The sequence below is a fragment of the Ammospiza caudacuta genome, chromosome 3 (assembly GCF_027887145.1).
Source record: "Ammospiza caudacuta isolate bAmmCau1 chromosome 3, bAmmCau1.pri, whole genome shotgun sequence".
NCBI lineage: Eukaryota > Metazoa > Chordata > Aves > Passeriformes > Passerellidae > Ammospiza > Ammospiza caudacuta.
This window is the reverse complement of record NC_080595.1, coordinates 12950314-12969255: the sequence shown is the minus strand read 5'-3', so window position 1 is coordinate 12969255 and position 18942 is coordinate 12950314. Positions and strand designations below refer to the sequence as shown.

At 39.5% G+C, this 18942-nt stretch overlaps 1 protein-coding gene across 1 annotated transcript in view; it reads left to right on the top strand.

The window, feature by feature from the left end:
• ALK (ALK receptor tyrosine kinase) overlaps positions 1-18942 on the top strand; it is a 302903-nt gene that overhangs the window by 200887 nt on the left and 83074 nt on the right. Inside the window, exon 6 of the mRNA XM_058801239.1 lies at positions 1621-1748. Within this exon, the coding sequence (XP_058657222.1) occupies positions 1621-1748 (128 nt within the window). The remainder of the gene's footprint in view (positions 1-1620; positions 1749-18942) is intronic.

Sequence of the window (18942 nt, the reverse complement as noted above, 5' to 3'; positions counted from 1 at the left end):
CTCCCCAAAAAAAAGTTTGTTTTCCCCAGCTCATGGACAAACATAAACACATGTACAGGGAGGCAGTGGAGGTACTTGACAATGAAATCTTTTTGTGAGAGCAATAAAAAACGTGGGGTTTTGTAAAATGGCAATGAAAAATTTCTGACAACTAGAAATAATTACAGTCTTCCCTAAAATGCTTCAAACTGGTGTTTGAAAACAACTTAAGGAAATAGAATACGTTTTTGGTCTCATCTTTCAAAAGTTGCAGCTGAAGCTGCGTTTCCTAATAGGCTTTGTTAGGCCCTGTTGGTTTGTTAGGCTCCAGCTGACCACTCACAGAATGCTACAAAGGGACTTTTCCCTTGGTGCTGAATCCTTCCTGTAACAGAAGAGAAATGTGAAAAAAATTGCATTAGTAGTGGCTGAGTGACTTTACAGAATCTCTTGTCTCTGGTCATGTTTGTGGTTAGTGAGCGGCCCTGATAACCTGGAGTGAAACAGGGGATGGGATCCATATCACTGCTGAGGTAACAGTGCCTCTTGGGAAGCAGCCCTTCACAAATGGTGTCAAATGGTTTTATTGGCAGCCTGTGCCCAAGGATGAAAAGGGAGATGGGCCAGACCATGTTACTGTACAAGTATTTAATTCCTTATTTTTTCCTTGCAGAATTCCAGAATATTGGAAAAAGACAGATGCTTGTATTTTAACTGTCTACCTTTAGACATGTCTTGAGGGATAACAGAATTGGAATCAGGGGTCTAGGAATAGTTCTTGTGCTCTCAGGCTGGAAGTTCTTCCAACTGATCAGAGGGGAGGAGGTAGACATTCAAGACAGCAAGGCAGTGTTGTCTTTTAGCGTCTCAGGGAATAAATTAAACTCATACAGGCTTTGTGTTCTCATTTACTCTTGGCAACAAGTAGACTAAGTTGTAGCACTCATGGAGTGTGGATATTAATCTCCAGGGCTGCTAATTCACTTCCTTGATTTACTTGCTGGGAATTTTTGTCATTTGGGAGGGAGGTAAGCAGGAAAAGAGGGACAGGAAGTGGAGGAGGAGAAATGGAATGTTTTAAATGGAATGTTTTAGATGTGGTGCCTCGTGCACAGGTAGACGTTCCGGCCAACTGCTTTAGAAGCAAAATGTGTTACCTGAACCAGTGATGCAGTGCTGGGAATGAGAGCTATTGCACAGCCCTGGAGACAGCCTTATTTCCTGAGTGACTAAGAGAGTTTTTGGTGAGGCTCAGGAATGATATTTAAAGAGGATGTGCACGTGTGCTACAGATTTCACAGCTTGCTTTGCACAGAGAGTTAAGCTTCCTTTAAACAGCAGGCAGAGATCTGAGGGCACAGAATTGTGACAGAAGAGAGCAATAAGCTTCTGTTTAGTTGGGTTTCCACATCTTAGCTGGGTGGAAATCTTGGTGTTTAGAATCCTGCTTTTGCAAAATCCATGGGAGGGAAAGGCCCTGAGCATGAGGCACTGTGAGGGAAGTGAGGACTGGGGTAGGAGGCACAGTGTGACCAGCCATAAGTGGAGCTGCTCCTTTGGGGGATTTGGCATTTGTAAAGCAGTAGCCTTTCTTACAGCTCTTCTCCTGTGTTCTTTCCTCTTGCTCTATGATGAGACCAGATGGGTGTTGCTTCGAAGGAGAGTTGGACACCTGGAGAAACCATTTCGGATCTCAGTTAAATATGTTCCTAACGGGAACAAGAGCGTGGCAGCCGTGGATTCCTTCGCCATGAAGAACTGCAGTTCAGGTAACAGAGCATTTTATTGTTTTTAGCTCATAGTGCTTTGATGCCTTTGTGGAGAGAAGCGCGATTTCTGACTGCTGCAGATGCCACAGAAGGAAAGGTTCTTGTCAAATGAATAATTTAAATTTAAAAAAAATAAAATAGGGTCCCTCTCAGGGAAGGATCTTTTCTAATGTTGCCTTAAAACTTTCCTTCAAGAAGTTAAAACAAGTTTGTTGTTTTGGTTTGCTTTGCCTTTTTTTGTTGTTCCATTTGGGAAGAATAGCTATGAAAATTTAATTTGGAGAGAAAAGAAGCAGTATTCATCCTGGCTTGCCAGATGCATATCCTGACAACTTCACTTTTCTGCAGCAGAAAGTAAAGCAGATGAGGGGTTCCTTGACAGACACCTTGCAAGCCATCTTTTATTTATGTTCATGGTTACAAATTTTGGGGCTGTTTTTTAAACAACTGTGGTAAACTTGATTCTAATAAAGTATGCCTGTCTTTGGCAATGTTCCAAAGCAGTTATTGCTGAGCAGCCCCTAATAGCTTCATGTAATGTGTGGAATTTTAATAATGGGCAACCTAAATGGGGGTTACTTTTTTAAATACAAGCTATGTAATCAATCCAAGTATGTAAATTCAGTGCTCCGTGCCAGAAGCAGCTGCATATTAGTTCTACCAGTTTTATGGACTCTGTGAATCATTCTGAAATCTTTAGGTGCCGTGTCAGTGAAGGATATTACTACTTATAGCTCTTAACACATTACTTTTTGTCCATTTTATTTATTTGGAATAGTGCTGAGTTGAGCTGCATGTCCTTCTTTTCAACCTCTCTAGGACACGGAAATGTGCTGCAGAACATACATTATTTTGGTCATTTACCTTGCTCTCCACAAAGGCCAGTTGTATTAAAGGATTTATTGCACTGTTTGTACATAAAGGTGCTCTCTGAGCTCCAACAAGGAGCAGCCTGACTTTGTGCTGGAAGGTGCCTGTTCTGCTGCTGGTGTAAGGACACAAGTCATCCACAGTGCTGTGGGAATTCAGTGCAACAGACTGTGGGCACAGGAACTCCTCTTTTGGGAGCACTCAGGGGTGAACCCGAGGTGCTGGGCTGGGAGTTCTGACCAGCAGCAAGCACTGCTGTGCAATGATGGATGTCAAGGGCTGAGGCCATTTAGATACATTCTGAGCAAAAGGAGGAGCAAATCTCCCATTTTGCCTGTAGATTTGTAGCAAACAGCTACTCCCGTGCCCTGCTTATAGGACACAGTGTAAGAACAATGCCACCAGAGAACAAAACCTCTTGTTCTCTTATTTTCAGTTGGTTTAGGTTGCTAAGCCTTTTGTGTACAGCTGAAGATGTGGCAGTGCACTTTTACAAGGAAAGAGGTGGTGATGAGCAGCTGAGGGCGACACCTTAAGCTTGGAGAAAATAGGGAAAGCAATAAGAAAAGATTAATCTAAATCTAATTTTTCTGCAGCTGTTAGAAGCCTTTGGGCAGCTTAGCTGCTTGGATACCTTAATGCTGCTGAAGCACATAAAACATGGGTGAATTTGAGAAAGAAATATCTAAGAAATAGAAACATGCCTTCAGCCTGATTTTTCTAAGCCCTTTGAAGACCATAAACACAATTTAAAAATAAATTAAGGAGTACATACAATCTTAGTAAGTTAGGCTACCATTTCCACAGGCACAGATACAGAAAGAATCACAGAATATGCTGAGTTGGAAGGGGCCCATGAGGATCATTGATCCCAGCCCTGCACAGAGCACCCCAAGAGTCACCCATGTGCCTGAGAGCAATCTCAAAACCCCTCTCGAGCTCTGTCAGACTTGGTGGTGTGACCACTGCTCTGGGGAGCCTGTTCCAGTGCCCAAGCACCCTCTGGATGAAAAACAACAAGGGCTTGAAGAATGTCGAATTTTGAGGTTGGAATTTGCTTTTGCATATTGGTGATTCCATTTTTTTTAGTTCCTTAATTAATGCTTAATTTTCCTATGCAAAATCTTAGAAAAGATTTTGCATAGGAAAAAAATATTTAATCTGAACTGAAAAATACCTGTTTATATGGGATTGAATGGGAAATTAACAACTTAAGGAGATTCTGATGCTGATAAAATTCTGAATTTTAAAAATATAAAAAAATTCTAGTTAATTGTCCCTTGAATATCTTCACATTTCCCAATTCCCATAAAATAGAAGGAAAGTTCTTACAGTCTTTTCTCAACCTTAGGATTCAAGTCTGATCAGAGAGCCCCTACAGTCAATACAAAGACTGCTTGTACTTCTGTAGGTTTTGTCTCAGGACAGCTAACAGGTAGCGTTGCCTGGACTGCTACAACCAATTGACTTTCAATTACTGACTCAAATGTGAAGCAAATTGTGTTTGTCAGTGTGTAAAACCTAAGCTATTGATTGCCTAATTCTCTTTCTTACAACTTACTATTTAAATAAGTGCAGTAGCCAAAGCAAAAAAAAAAATACAAATTGCAGATAAGTAATATATTAATTTAATAACATCAGTTAAGAAATTTGTTACTTATACAAGTAAAGTAATTGGTACAGTGGCATTTTATAGTGGATGGTAATTTCTAGTAATAAAAATAGAGTTCATTTCCTAAGTAATGTATTGACTTATTTATGATATTTAATGGGTTTCTCACTGATTTTTTATTGAAGTTGTAAATTAATTAATTTGCTAACTTATTTCCAAAAGTCTTAATTAAGTAGACACAAGTATTAGTACGCCGAAGTAAATGACAAGACATTGTTTTACTTAGCAGTGTTCGATTTACTGATTCTAAGTAAATTTTTACCGAAGGGGCGTGGAGACCAAATGCTTCTGAAATGTCTTAAAGCTTTAATGATGCTCCAGGGCTGTTAAAAGCAGTTATTTCAGACACTCAGCCTGTCCAAGAGGAAGCACTTAGCTTTCAAGTTTTCAAGCTCAGTAAGCAACATAAAAACCATTTATTTTGGAGAGGGGAGAGACCGTGTGCTGTTGATTAAGTTAATGCTTCTGTCCACTCAGCAATTGCCTTTTTTCAGTAGATACTGAAAGTACACAGAAACACACATTACCTTTGGAGCTGGTAGGCAGTTAGTTCTGTAATGATCTGATGGCTGCAATATGTATGCAAATTTCTGAAAGTTGGAGTTAAGGTTGTACTAAAGGCAAAATCCGTGATCAAAAGCACAGGACCTCTCAGGAAAGGGAAAATTTTGAAGATCAGGAGGAGATTTTACTGGAAGAAGAGAGAGCAAAGGAAGAGTGAAAATACAGGCTTACAACACGTCTGAGGAAATATGATAACTGCCAGATAGAATTTTTCATGATAACTCTTGATAAATATTCCAGCAACAGATTTATGAATCAGCTGCAGGAGATCAATAAGGGCTCTCTCCAGACAGGATTGCTTATGCATCTGAATCATTACTAAAATGATGTTTCTGTGCATTCGGACAAAGCTCGGATATGTATCATTTCAGTTTTCCCACATGCTCTCTTTTTGCAGTTTGTCTTATAAATTAATTCGATGACAGGATGTTGTGGTTAACTGAACTTAATGAAATACCAGTGAGCCCCTTTTCAAAATGAGTTCTTGAGGCTTACTATTGGAAAATTGGTGAGAAAAGTTAACCTCTTCCCAACAGAAAACTGAGATTATAGCACTGTATGAGAGAGAATCACGGAACAGGCCAGATTGGAAGGAACCTCAAAAGAGAATCTGGCACAACTTTTTGTGTGAAAGGGAGTCTGGGGGAGATTATCTAGAACCCTGACCCAGCTGCATCTTGAAAACCTGCGGTGATGAGGCCTCTCCCACATCCCTGGAGAGTTGCTCCAGCAACTGCATCTTCTCACTATAAAAATAATTAAACATACATTTCAAATTGAAGCCCCACATGGCACACAGTTCATTTAGATGTTAATAATTAATTGGAAAAAAATTGTATAACATTTAAGTAATTTTCATTTGGGTAGAATTGCAAGATATTTACAGAAGTTTTCTTAAACCACTAGATTAATTGTGGCAATATTTTATGTTTCATTATTTGCTTGGTTCTGTTTATGGGATGGAGGAGTGAAGGTATGAACCTTCAGTAGAATCAATCATGTCATCTTACATAGTCTGGAGATCCACCTCTGTCCAGAAATACAGGGAAACAGGTGAGCAGAAGAATGAGCAGTCAGTATTTTGTCATTGTTATAAAACAAAAATAAACAGGATTCAAAAAAGAAAAGTAGTCATAATTTCAGAAGTAGCTGTCTCTCTCTGAGGTTTAGGATTAACATTTACCATAATATTACTCGGCCTGTCCAGGTAATTTTGTGTAAAAGAAGCTGGATCATTTCCTTTGGCATTAATGCCATGGTTAAGAACCTTACAGAGCCAGAGAAAAGGTCCAGAGCTAATTGAAACCAGCAGCATTATGTTGGCATTATGTTTCTTCATTTAAAAAAAATAAAATTAGGCAGACTGGCTGCATTTTCCAACAAGTGGCCTATACTATTTATACAGTTCAACTGGTCTGGTTTTCCTGTGGGTCTAATTTCACTAAGTAGGCATTTGGAAAAGCCTTACTATTTTAATAATATTTGCTTCCAAATGCTTTGGTGACCACCTTCTTTCCCCATTCACCTCTGCTCCCTCACCAGCTATGACTGATTATTCTGATTTCAGCTTGTGTGCCAAAAACTATCTCTAACCTGCTTGTCTTTTAATCCTGTAGGGATCTTGTGTCAGAGAAAATACTGCTTTGCAGATGAGGGTGGTGGCTGAAGTGAAGTTAAATAATTTTAAAGTCATTCTAAAGTGAAAGTTATTTCACTTGTGGTTTGTGCCAATTTAAGTAAAATAAATTTAATGAACTTGTTATGGGGCTTATCTTTGTTTTCACTTTCATCTTTTTAAAATTAAGTTATTGTAATGCTAGGAATAAAAAAAATTAAGCAAATTTAGTTTTAACATTTCTTCCAGAAGAGGCACAGTAACTCAATTACTGGTAGAGTAGCTTCTTGCAGTAATGAATTAGTGATTATGCATTTCTGTTACTGGCTGTGAACACCTACTTCTTGCAGAGCCAGATTTAGACAGTGGTTATGTTGAATAATTTAATCTATTTAGAACCTTCATGTGCTCATCAAAGGAGCAGCAGGGAGGAAGCAAACCTGAATATATAGAGAATTTGGGTTTCATAGGTCTGCCATGCCAGTTTGGTGATAAAGGGGGCAAAGTGTCCTATTGCTTTGTTTAGTAATAAACTGGCCATATATTTGGGTTTTTAAGATATGGAGGAGGGAGTTATAGAGAAATGTTTTATAATGCACTTAAAACTCATCTTTAAAATAGATGTTTTCATGCAGAAGGTGGAAAGGCTTGAACCTGCCACAGCTCCAAACAGGTGTGCCTTACCAGAGTGAGCAGGTTTATCCTCTCTGGCTCAGAAAAGGTTAGGTGACTTGGGTTAAGAAACAGAATTGAGAGATCTCAGCCTTTAAAATCCAAAGCCTTAATGGTCTGAAGAGAAGGACCTGTTCATAAGAAGTACTAGGAACTGCTCAAGAGACATTGCAAATGTTGGCACTTGTGGGTCTTAAGTACTTTTTAACACCTTGAAGAATTGGCAAATACATTATCTTTTTAATGCTGTATATGATTTTTATCCTGACCTTCTCCTTTAATTAAGGCTTATTTCAACAGGGGAGCCATTGATTCAGTGAAAGAAAATGAACTCTGTAATCTGCTTTCCCCAAATTGAACTTATTTTTATTACTATTAATTGCTGCCACTTACTTCTTGTGATGTTTTAACTGCTTGGATTTATTAAAACAATCATAGGATTTGCTATTATCACTTGAGAAATGGGAAGGACAATGATGATTTACAGATGACCCAACGATTTTAAGCTGGTATTACTCCAGATTCAAAGATTTATGCAAACTGACTCCACTGTGTAAGTAGATGAGAGTTTCACTCTCCCTTTTTCTCTCCCCTAATAAACCCCAAAAGACTGCTAGCCTGTAACAGAGGGCATGGAGATCCTTGATTTTGCAAAAGAGGGATAGTTTTGGTCTGAGTGCTGCTTTATATCCATGAAGTTCCCTGTTAGCTCTAGGAAGGTTTTGTTGGTTCAAATAGGGCTAGTGTTTGGAGTTGTTAAGACCTCACTGGGCAACTTGACCCATGTTTGTTTGTGGAGAGTTGCAGTGATCTTTGTGAAGAACTGAGAGACAATGGGGAAGCTTAGAAAGCCAAAGCAGAAGAGGGAGATGATCGAGCAGAAAGGAAATGAGTCAGACTGAGTCAGCAAAAGAAGAGAAACATAAAATCCCAGATTGGGGATTGGTTTGGGTTGAAGGCACCTTAAAGATCATCTAATTCCAACCCCCTTGCCATGGAGAGGGACACGTCCCACTAGGCCAGGTTACTCAGAGCCCCATCCAGCCTGGCCTTGAGCACTTCCAGGGATGGAGCATCCACAGCTCCTCTGCCTAACCTGTGCCAGTGCCTCACCACAGTGAAGAATTTATTCCTGATATCTGATCTGAACATCTTCTCTCTCAGTTAGAAGCCATTCCCTCTTGTCCTGTTAGTACATACTCCTGTGAGGAGTGTCTGTCCACCTTGCTTGCAGGATCCCTACAGAAAGAGGGAGAGGTGGTGACAAATCGCTAACGCTGAAAACCAACGACAGGATATCAGGCAGGAATAATTGGTCTAGATGGCGGAAATGATTAAAAAGTTTGACCAGTTAGAAAGTGATTGGAAGAAACATTTACAATCCAATTAATTAACTAGGGCAATCAAGCTTAATCAGATAGTCACTCAATCAACCAGACTGAGCTAAGTGGATAATCTGTTGGACCGGCAAAGAAACCAAGTGAGGGAAATGCACTGAATTGTCAAAATTTAATGAAATGCACAAGAATTAATCCATTAACATTTAAAATTATCAAAAGCAAAAATAAATATGTAGGATGCTCAGATGGAAACTAGTCCCTTTTGGTGGCACATCTCACCAGAGCCTCAGAGGCATTAATGAGTAAAATAGGTTTTGGAAGATGAAGAACAAGAATGAAGATAATGTGGCACAGTAAGGAAAGATGATATTCTGTGTTTGCTTGAAAATTAAATAATGCTAACAGCAAGAATCTTATTTTTTTAAAAGCCTGCTTAAGTGTCACACATACAAATGGTGGGTACTGAGGTGGTCACCGCTTTTCTGTAGTAGTGCAGTACACACAAGTTTGAAAAAAAGGTGTAATTCTTTCTCTTTCTTCATAGGGTAGAGTCCTTAAGGTTTTAGCTCAGGGCACTTCTGTACCTCAGGGCTTTTCCTCTGAGAAGTTCAAGTCCAGCTTGGTTTCTGTGTCTGAGAGGTCTCACTGTAAATCTGCCCCAGTCATGCTATAAGACCCTGTCCAGCTCTTTTTGTCCAAAGCCTTCCCCTTCCTGGCTCAGGAGCCCTGCTGGCTTTGTCCTGCTGTTCTGTTTCTGCCAGGTCTACTGCAGTCAGCTGTCTGAGCAAACCAATTACTAAATCAACCCACAGACCTTTTGACAATCCTGCACTGTAGCCAGCCTGGGAGAGGTGTGGCACCTTGGTGCCAACACTGAGGGGATACAGTGACAGTCTGCAATAGAGCAGCTGAAACCAAAAAGCCTCAACCTTGCAATTCCAAATCAAATCCATGGCCCATAAATAGAAATGACAGCTGAATAAAACTACTGCACTGGGGTTTTGTCCCCTGAAAAGTTTAAGAATCTTTAACGGGGAGCTAAGTTTTCTGAAAAGCAGTGAATGCCCTTTTAACAAATGAAAGTCCTTTATGCTGTATTTGGAAATTCACAACCAGTGGCTGCCCATCAGAGTCTCAGGCAGTATCATTAATCCTGTATGTTGCAATTCTTTTACTCTGAAGTTGCAAAAAACGTGGGGAGAGAGAGCAGTGTTTAAAAGCTGCCAGGTGACTTTGGAGCACAAATTAATGGGAACCACACTCCTTAGTCCCCTAGGAGTTCTCAAAAATGCCATCATTACTGCCTGGCACTGAGACATGCCTTCCATCATGAGGATGAGAAGGGAGGCAGCTTTACCAAGTGCCTCCATAAATGAGGTGTGCAGGGCTTTTATGAATTGAGCCTTTGAAAGCCCTGCTAGCAAGGCTTATTGATCCAGAAGTCACACATGGATGGCAAGATCTTAAATTGCAGTCAGTTTTTATTACATGAAAGAAATTTTAAGAACATACCTTTTCCCCTCCCTCCCTTTTTAAAATTACTGCCTGCTGAAGTTTTCTATAACTGGGAGGTTGCAAGCAATTAAATGAGTCAGCTGGATCCTGGGTCCAATTCCAAAAGTGTAATGTTCATGGAACATGATTGATGGAGTATCAGTGAATTTGTAAGCATAGACAGAGGTTTGGAAATGTTTTTTCAGATCTACAAGGAAATATAAATATAAATTAGTCAACTCTGTAAGAAACATTTATCATGCTCCAAAAATATCAGTGGTAGATCTTTCATTTGATGTGAATACAGATGAACAGTGCTGCTCTTTGGATACCTAAAAACTCTGAGAATTGAAAAGCAACCCATCTGGTTCTGTGAGATGATGGGTTGTGCCATACGGGGATCCAAGCTATTTTGGTGGAATTGGGTGCACTACAATCCAGAGTAAATGTTTTCTGGGAAACTACAGAATATTCCTTGCACTTAAGCCCAAATGGTGGACTTAAGTTGATCATAACCCAATCCAGCATTAGGTTATGTGGTACAAAAGCCAAAAAAAAAGAACAAAAAAAAGAAAATTATGAAATTTCAAAATTTCTGTAATATGATCAGTGTTGCTATTGATTTCTAAAAAGACACAAAGACACTGTTGTCTCTTTTAGCACCTCATGGAATAACAGTGTATGTAGACATGTTCACGAACATCAGTTAATGAAGCCGTAACAAAAGGAAAGCAGTTGCTGCAAGACCAGAAACATTAAGTGCAAAGTTTTGGCAACAGTGTTAGCTCAGCTCTCCTGTGTACTCTTGTTGTACACATCAGTAACAAAACAGTAGCAAAATGACTCAACTGTCTGCAAAAATTGCCAAGTGGCTTAGACAGTCAAGAAAAGGAAGTATTTCTTCCATGGGAGCTATTTCCCAAAGCAAAGGAAGTGAGTAACTATGCAGTTACTTGCGAGGAGTTTCTGCCAGTGAAATTACTAAAGCACATTGCACGTCATCCCAATAATTGTTGGAGCCTCAACTGTTTGCATCAGCTTGGAGATCTGCCCCCACATATGTATCAAATATTATATTTATATATTTGTCCTTTTGAAAAAGGAGGAGCCTAACAAGAGGTTTGATAGAAACATTGCTGATTTGGACTTCAGTTACTTCATCATTGCTCATCTCTTCACAGCCAAGAGAAGAGTCAGGTTTAAGTTACAGCTGTTCTTTCACTGCACATAGACGAGGCTGAAGCTGCCACAGGATTTGTAATTATACATCTTGTTGTGCTGTTATATATTTTTTTTAAATTAACAACTGGTTAAGACAACTGAGAAATGGAAATAACCTTTTCTGTTTTATGTTGGAAAAGTTCAGTTCCAAGGGATGTTTGCACTGCTCATGTTTGCACAGAGTGCTTTGCCGTGGTCTTCCATGTTTATGGTGTTTATCTTCTGTTTTCTTCTAGTTTCATCTTTGGAGCACCTCTAGCTTTCTCTGTTCCCAGGTGAAATCAGGCAGTTCCTCTCATTTGGACAAGCCTACTTCTGCTCTTTCCCTTTAGTCATAAAACATTCTTGCCTGTCTAATCTAATCACAAAACCTTTAGGGCAATTTTTATTCCATTATAAGTTTATATTGTAGTAAGTAGTCTTCATCTTAATTGTTGATTTGTAGAATGTGAACTAATTTGTGGCTTCATGTAGCTCCCCTCAAATTATAATAAATGTGCTTCTTCTTGCTGGTTTTGTTCCTAGCAGTACCAGGCAGCAGCAGTAATGCATTACAGTTGTCTTTCCCAGAACAATTCTCCCTGGTTCCTATGACTTTTTTTGATTTTCAAGTAAATGGTGCCTTTCTTTCCTGGACAATTAAGGTAATTGCTTAAACTAACCTAAAGTGTCATGATGAGGCAGATGCCACCAAATGTTAATCAGTCATGCAAAATAACTCTTCCAACAGTGCAAGCCCACCATGATACTGGTCTATAAACACTGCAGAGAAGTTTATTATGGTTTCCATTTATTCATCTTACTCAAAACAGTAATCTCAGATGACATGAAGAAAGTTTCTTTTCCAGTTTACAGAGTCAAGCAATGCATTTGTCCCTTTCTCCCTATTTCTTTATCTTAATAGCATATAGATGACCTTTCTTTTAGCACCTCAACATTCTGCTGATGCTGCTTGCTTTTTTCAGTGTTTTAACAAAGGCCAGAAAATATTTTCAGTAGATGGAAGAAAAAAAAAATTCCCCTAAACTCAACTTGCAAAGCTAATTCAGTTTGCAGTTCTCAGTCTAGACCTCAACTGAACTGTCAGGGAATAAAATCTGTATAATAAACCAGTCATCTAATTCACAATATCACAAGATTCAATCTCCCTAGGCAAGATTTAGTTCAGACATTCAGGTGCTTTGTTGTATGAAGTTAGACAAGATGGTATTCATCTTTTGTGACTTCAGCTATCTGAAAGTTAGGCATCATGTCAGAGCTGGTCTCTAGGGTCCCTCTGTAGTCAACAGAGAGAAAAAGAGGCACTTCAGAGGGCAATTCATTCCACCTTTAACATCATCGCATCATCAGAGTGTCAGAAAGGGGACAATGCTTTGGTTGAAGAATTGCTGTCTGGGATTTCTAACAGCACTATCCTTTTAAAGCCAGTGGGTGCTTTAATACCTGTAATCTAGAAGGTCTGCCCACCAATTTCTCACTTGTGAATGAATAGGGTCAGGCAAGGAATCTTTAACAAACAGATTCTCTATTGAACATTCTCAAGACTCACTGGTTACCACATCAGATCAATCATTTTAAAGTAATTATTTTGCAGGAGTTTATTCAGAGTCTGTTAGAATAAACCCTGAAAGAAATTAAATGACTGTTGAGTGCAAGATTAATGTTGCTATCCAGGCATACTTTACAAAATCAGCATTGCCAAAACAGGCTTCCTTCATGCAGCTTTTACTGGGTGCTTCCAGTCAGACCTAGAATCTTCTCTGCGCTGGGAAACCTGTGTGAATTCAGCTCCATGTTTTTCAGCCTCTCTAGATATTTTATTAATGGGTCTACAAAAAAAGACATATTTCTAAAAAAACCACAAACAGTTCTTTCTTTCACATTCAGGGAAGAACATTCAGATGCAGAAGTGGTTTGTGAAGAGTGAAGTGGATGTTGGGAGCAGCAGAGCTGCAACCCAGAACCTTCTAATGGAGTCCTGTAGATCATATTTGAGACCCCAAATCAGGCTTTTTGAAAATCTACTTAAATTGAGTTGCAATTGGAGATTGGATCCCATGCTGCTTCCCAAAGAGTGGTAATAGAAGATCCACATTAATTTTTCACTTACTTCCTTACCAGGAGGTGCAATTCCTTCTATTGCATTATCTTGTTTATTTTTATTACCCTTGTGAATGACTCTGTCACTTCTGTTTAAGCAGAAGCAGTAACTCAATCCCTTAATACAGCCTTAAACAACATTGCTTCTAAATGAGGTTAAGATCTATATTATATGCAGCATTTGTCTTGAACCTTAATTCAGCCTGCTTCTGAAAGGATATCTTGTTACATTCAGGAGTAAGTAATTTCAGACCCAGTTCCTGGTGATCATTGAGTTCTAGACTAAATTTCAACTGACAGGAATTCTTAGGCATGATGCACTGTTAAGATGCATGTCGGGGAATTTCTGTTCCACTATATTAATGTAATCAATGTTTCTTCTTTACCAGAAAAATTTAAATTATCTTCAGCTTTTTACTGAAGAGAAAATTGTACCAGGTGTGATGTTCTTTGGGGCTTTGTTTCATGACCATTCTGTTTTAATACTATTTTTAAAAAATAGCTTTAATAATTTCCTGTACATAACCTAATCCTTTTATTTCCATCTTTGATTTAAAGAGAGGTCCCTCTTGTGCAGTTTTAAATTGAGAGACAATTTCCTTTAGAGTTTGACCATACTTGCAGTTTCTTTTTTCCCAATCCCCTTGGTTTAGAAGCAGACTTGATCTGAATATTTCAGATAAAGACCAGGCTGTGTTTGAGTTTTCCCAAAGCTGCAAAGGTAAAGGGAGTTAGCAGCCTGACGTTCCACACTATGCCCTCTGAAAAAAGGAAACGGAAGGGAAATACTCCCTCTTGCACAGAGTGCTTTGCATGGGCTAGTAAGAACATTATCTTGTATCAGAATTATCTCTCATATTAGAATGATGGTTTTGAAAAGAGGATAGAGAACAGCCTTTCAGCAGGTCACATGAGTCTGAGAGATGCTTCAACACAGACCAGAGAGCAGCTGTCACTTGGAAATGAGAGAGGGTCACAAAAAATCCTTGGGTAGGTAAGAATCGCTGTACTGGTGTCACCTGTCTGACTTTGCCTGAAATAAATTAGGGAGTAGTTGCACATGCTGCCTGATCAGCGGATCAGGAGGGAAAGCAGTGGTGAACAGATGGAGGCAATAACCTCTCCTGCCAATGCAGCTGGGGAAGGATGCCTACCTGCAAACCAGAGGGACTCACCTGTTCCACAGCTACAAATAACTCCAGGATCTCACCACAGTCTGCTTTAACTCATTAGTGCTGACAGCTGTGAGCTGAAGTGGTGTTGCTAAGGCTGGAGCCTTGCACTGCCAGGAGCTTTGGATGCTCTCACCTTGTGAATTTGTGACAGTGCAGCTGAAAGTACTTGGGGGTCTGTTGACTCACGGGAGCAACACCCAGAGAAAAGCACAAGAGACAGACTCTGCCTTGTTTGCAGTGTTTGGGCCAAATACTCACATCCTCTGGGGCAATTCTTGCTGCAATTTCTTCAAGGGGCTCTGTATTTTACCAAGTCTGTAAGACTCAGAGATGGGTGTTTCATCAAAGTATCATTTTTGAGAAATACATTGTGTTTGTAAAGCAGCATCTCTCTACCTTCAAGTGTGTGCATCCACGTAAAAGATATTTTGGTCCAGACTTGGTGCTGTTAGGTTTATTTTGCTGTTTTCCACCACAATGAAAAGCAATTTCCGCTTGGATTTTGGAAATCTGAGCAGTATCAAGTAACTTTGATCAGAAATTGGAAGTGTCTTTTCATCATCTCATCCTAAAACTGTAACAGATATTCAGTGCTTCATCTACAGAAAATATAATAACTTAGCCAGCATCAAAAATTGTTTGACACCAAATATGCATTGCTGAGTGAAAGTAGTGATTTATAACATTGCATGAGAGATGTTAGTATCTAATTTACTGCATTAATCAGTGAATGCCAGATCAGTTTGCAGATTGCATGTAGATCAGTTTAATCTGTCATCTTAATTGTCAGTGAAATTTTTAATGTTGAGTTTACTTTAACTGTTTTCCACGCTGTTCCTCACTGAGATGGAAATAGCAGTGTAATAACTCTCCAGTGCCCACGTGAGAATGTTCAGGCCTCATGGCTGGTTTTGTGCTGCTTTCCACATCTGAGGTTCCCTCAGCCAAAGCTGAGTTTTGCTGACATTTCCATGGCTTGATGTGTGCCAAATGGAGAGAGCGTTGTCAGCCCCAATATGGTAAAAAGTTGGGTCTTTGGTGCTCTGAGTGAGGAAATTTCAGGGGACAGGACAGAGCTGAAGTGACCCAGAGCTCTTTCAGACATGCTGCACTAGCATATGGCAGTGGCTCCAGTGATTCTGTCCCCCTGTGCTCGTGACCAGCATTTGGTGACACACTCACCTTCTACTTGAGAGCATCCATGGTCTTACATGGGGTGAGCAGCATGTTTATTTATATATATGTTGTTTTTATAATAAATATATTCTATAATATATATATATAACTTTCTAATACATATATATTACAATTTTCTAATCTATATATTCTATTATTTTTATTATATACATCTATTCAAGCTTGTTTTTATTCTATCTCGTTAAAAAAGCAACCTGGTGGGACAAAGCTATTCCAAGTGCAAAACACTTTTTTTTTTTGGAAAATATGTTAAAAGGCATAAAGAAAGCATGAAATATATGAACTGAAAAAATTTTGAACAATAGCAAGTTTCCTGAAGCTAACCAATGTTTTATTTCAGGTCAAATATAGTCTTTTGAAGTACTGCTGAGCAAACATTTTCCTCTACAGGAGACATTTTCATTTTAGATAGCTCTTAAAAATGAGATTTTTTTTTTCTGTGAAAAAAATTATGCTATTCTAAAAAGTAGCAATGCCATATATTCCCCACAAAATGGTTTTTTAGGGTTTTTTTTCTGTCACAGCAAAAAGAGACTTATCCAAGATCTTTGTCAAGCAAAGAGGCTCATCCAAGGTCACAAGAGCCATTTTGGAAATCCTGACCATCAGATTCCTGACTGGATAGGCAGCATTTCTGGAGGTCATTTGCTAGCAGTGCAAGGCCCCTGCACACACAGAGGGAGTCTGGTTTTGAGGACCCCAAGAAAGGTGCTGGACTGCTGTGTTGGAGCTGTTTTGTGCTCAGTTCTTGATTATTTAATTCTTTCTTCATTTCACTGAGTACTGGGGAAAGGATGCCAGGCTTTTTATTTCCAAGCATACCCAGGATGACTGATAACTTGGATTTGCCAGCCTGTGTTTGCCAGGTCTCAGTTCCCTGAGCTGCCCTCCTGCTCTGCTGAACAGAGAGTGCAGCTGCTGCTGCTGTGAGCCCAGAGGCCTCTGAGCTTTCTGACCCTGTCACCACCCATGGGACCTTGGACCATTGATTTTATCCACATTAGATGCTAGGGCAAGGCACTTTCATCATCTTTGTGATACCTCATTGACAGACTGTTTAAAATTATATTGCTCACTAAAAAGCAGCAGTAATGACCTGTGGGATGGGAAGGAAGGGCATGGTCCAAGCGGAGCTGAGAGCCTTTGCTCTAAGTGCAGCTGCACAAGAGTCCTGCTGCTGTCTCTCAAGAGATCCTGGAAAAGGAGGCAAGGCATTTTTCCTGGGGGAAGGAGTGGGGCAGTCCATTTTGTTGCTGGTATTTCAGTAAATTTTCTGTATGAAGATTCCCTGTGTCCTACGGGTTGCCTTCCTGGCTTTGAGATACTGCAGTGCTGTAAGCCAGTGACATTCTTTATGGTGGTGAACTGCATCCACATCCCATTAAGTTAAAGCCCTGGGAGAGCTGGAAGTCAGGTATTTTAACTATTCTCTTTGTGAAAAATATATAGTGGACATATAAAACCTTTGCACCCAGTATAACTACTATAGCACCATGGGCAGCTTAAGGTGAATGGAAGTGCAAATACAGTGACCAGTGGGGCAGAGTAGGAAACAGGAGGAGTGTCTGTCCCCTAAGATGGCTTGCCCTTGTCTAGACAGCCCCTGCCAGAGAGAATTCCTAATGAAATGTGTACAAAAATTTATGTCAATGATTCCTTGGGCTATTATTAAATTGATACTTCAAGATCAAATGTAGACACATGCAAAGTAGCTTTGAGGTTTCCCCTAGTCTATTTTATGGCCAAAAGAAAGTTTGGTGGTTCTTTTTTGATTATTTAGTGCATTTGTGCACTTTGTACTGTCAAGTGAGTCCTGTCCAATACAGCCTGTTTACTGTAACCCTGTCCTAAACTGGTGGTGTTTTTTGCCAATACCTTCTTTGAAACAGCACCATGATCCTGTAGGTGTTTGGTGGAGTGTACACATAATTTCATTGCTTCTTGTAGCTGGCAAATTGGTTTACATTTCTCTTTTCTTAATTCCTGGTACACCTAATTATTTTTTGATTGCCAGTCATTTGGAATTCTGTGCATGTGTGGCTGGGTATTTGAGGGTATTCTACTACCCCTGCCTGCCACAAGACCAGAATAACCCCATTTACTTTGCTGTGGGGCTACCATTTCATATTCTCTTTTTGTAATTTGTTTTTTTACCAGAATGTTTGTTTGCTCTTGATGAAGAGCTGTGTTTCTTCCTAATTCTTTATTTTGTATAATGAATTGTTGAACAGTTGTAAAGGATTTGCCTGCCAGGAAGAGATACATTTGCATTTTATAAATAGATTTATCTAAAGTCAACAAGGTGTTATGGTTTGCTGAAACCTACCCAGCTGGGAGGAGCATTTTACATAATAACAGCAGTAGCAAGTTTGTGAGAATTTAATACTACTGCTGACAGTAATTAAGTGATTAATTAATGGCCAACTGAATAAGTGAGCAAAATGGGGGGAAAATGGGTTGGAAAAATCTTGAAGGGGAGCTTGCACTAAACAGAAAGTTTATTGACAAAGAGGATATAAAGGGATGTTTTGGGTAGACATACACTTTATGGTAGCAAATTTAAAGATGAGAGCTGCTAAGAAAATGCTTGAAGTAATTGTATGAAATCTCCTGAGAGTTGATTGCACAATTTATTCATTGAAGGGTAAAGGTTTCAGAGAAAACCTAGAGTCAGAGAGAGAGGGAGAAGTCATGGTCTGTCTCCTTGATCTGTCTTTACTCATAGCAACAGTTTGTTAAAATTCCTATCACTGCATTTAAAATAAGTTCAAGAACCATTTTAATATTATGTAACTACTCCATTTTTAGTCTAACTGCTCTACTGCTGCTGGCAGCCCACAGGCACATCAACCTCGGGGCATGGTTATTCTCTGTACTGATATTGGTCAACTCTTGCAATCCTCTCTGCATCTCCTTATACTTTTGGAAAGTGATCTCATGTGGAAAGCATTAATCAAAGAGTTTGTCAGCATGGCACAAGAGAGTAGAGAGTCTGCCTGAAACCAGGGTGGTAGAGTTGGAATTGTAGTGTTACCACTTTTTCCATTTTCCCCTGATATCTTCAGTATGTACTTTGGCTTACACAGAGCTACTCACTTTGTTATTCACTGACACCTCTTTGTTTTCAGTAAGTGTTCCCAATTTTCCTAAGTTTCATGCGCATTCAAAGACGAATAGAGGTCCTCAGGCAGAGATGTGGACTCTAGGCAGGAGTCTTCTCCAGGCTTTTTTGATGTTGTGGGCCACTGACCTTCAGCAGCTTTGCTCCTGGGAT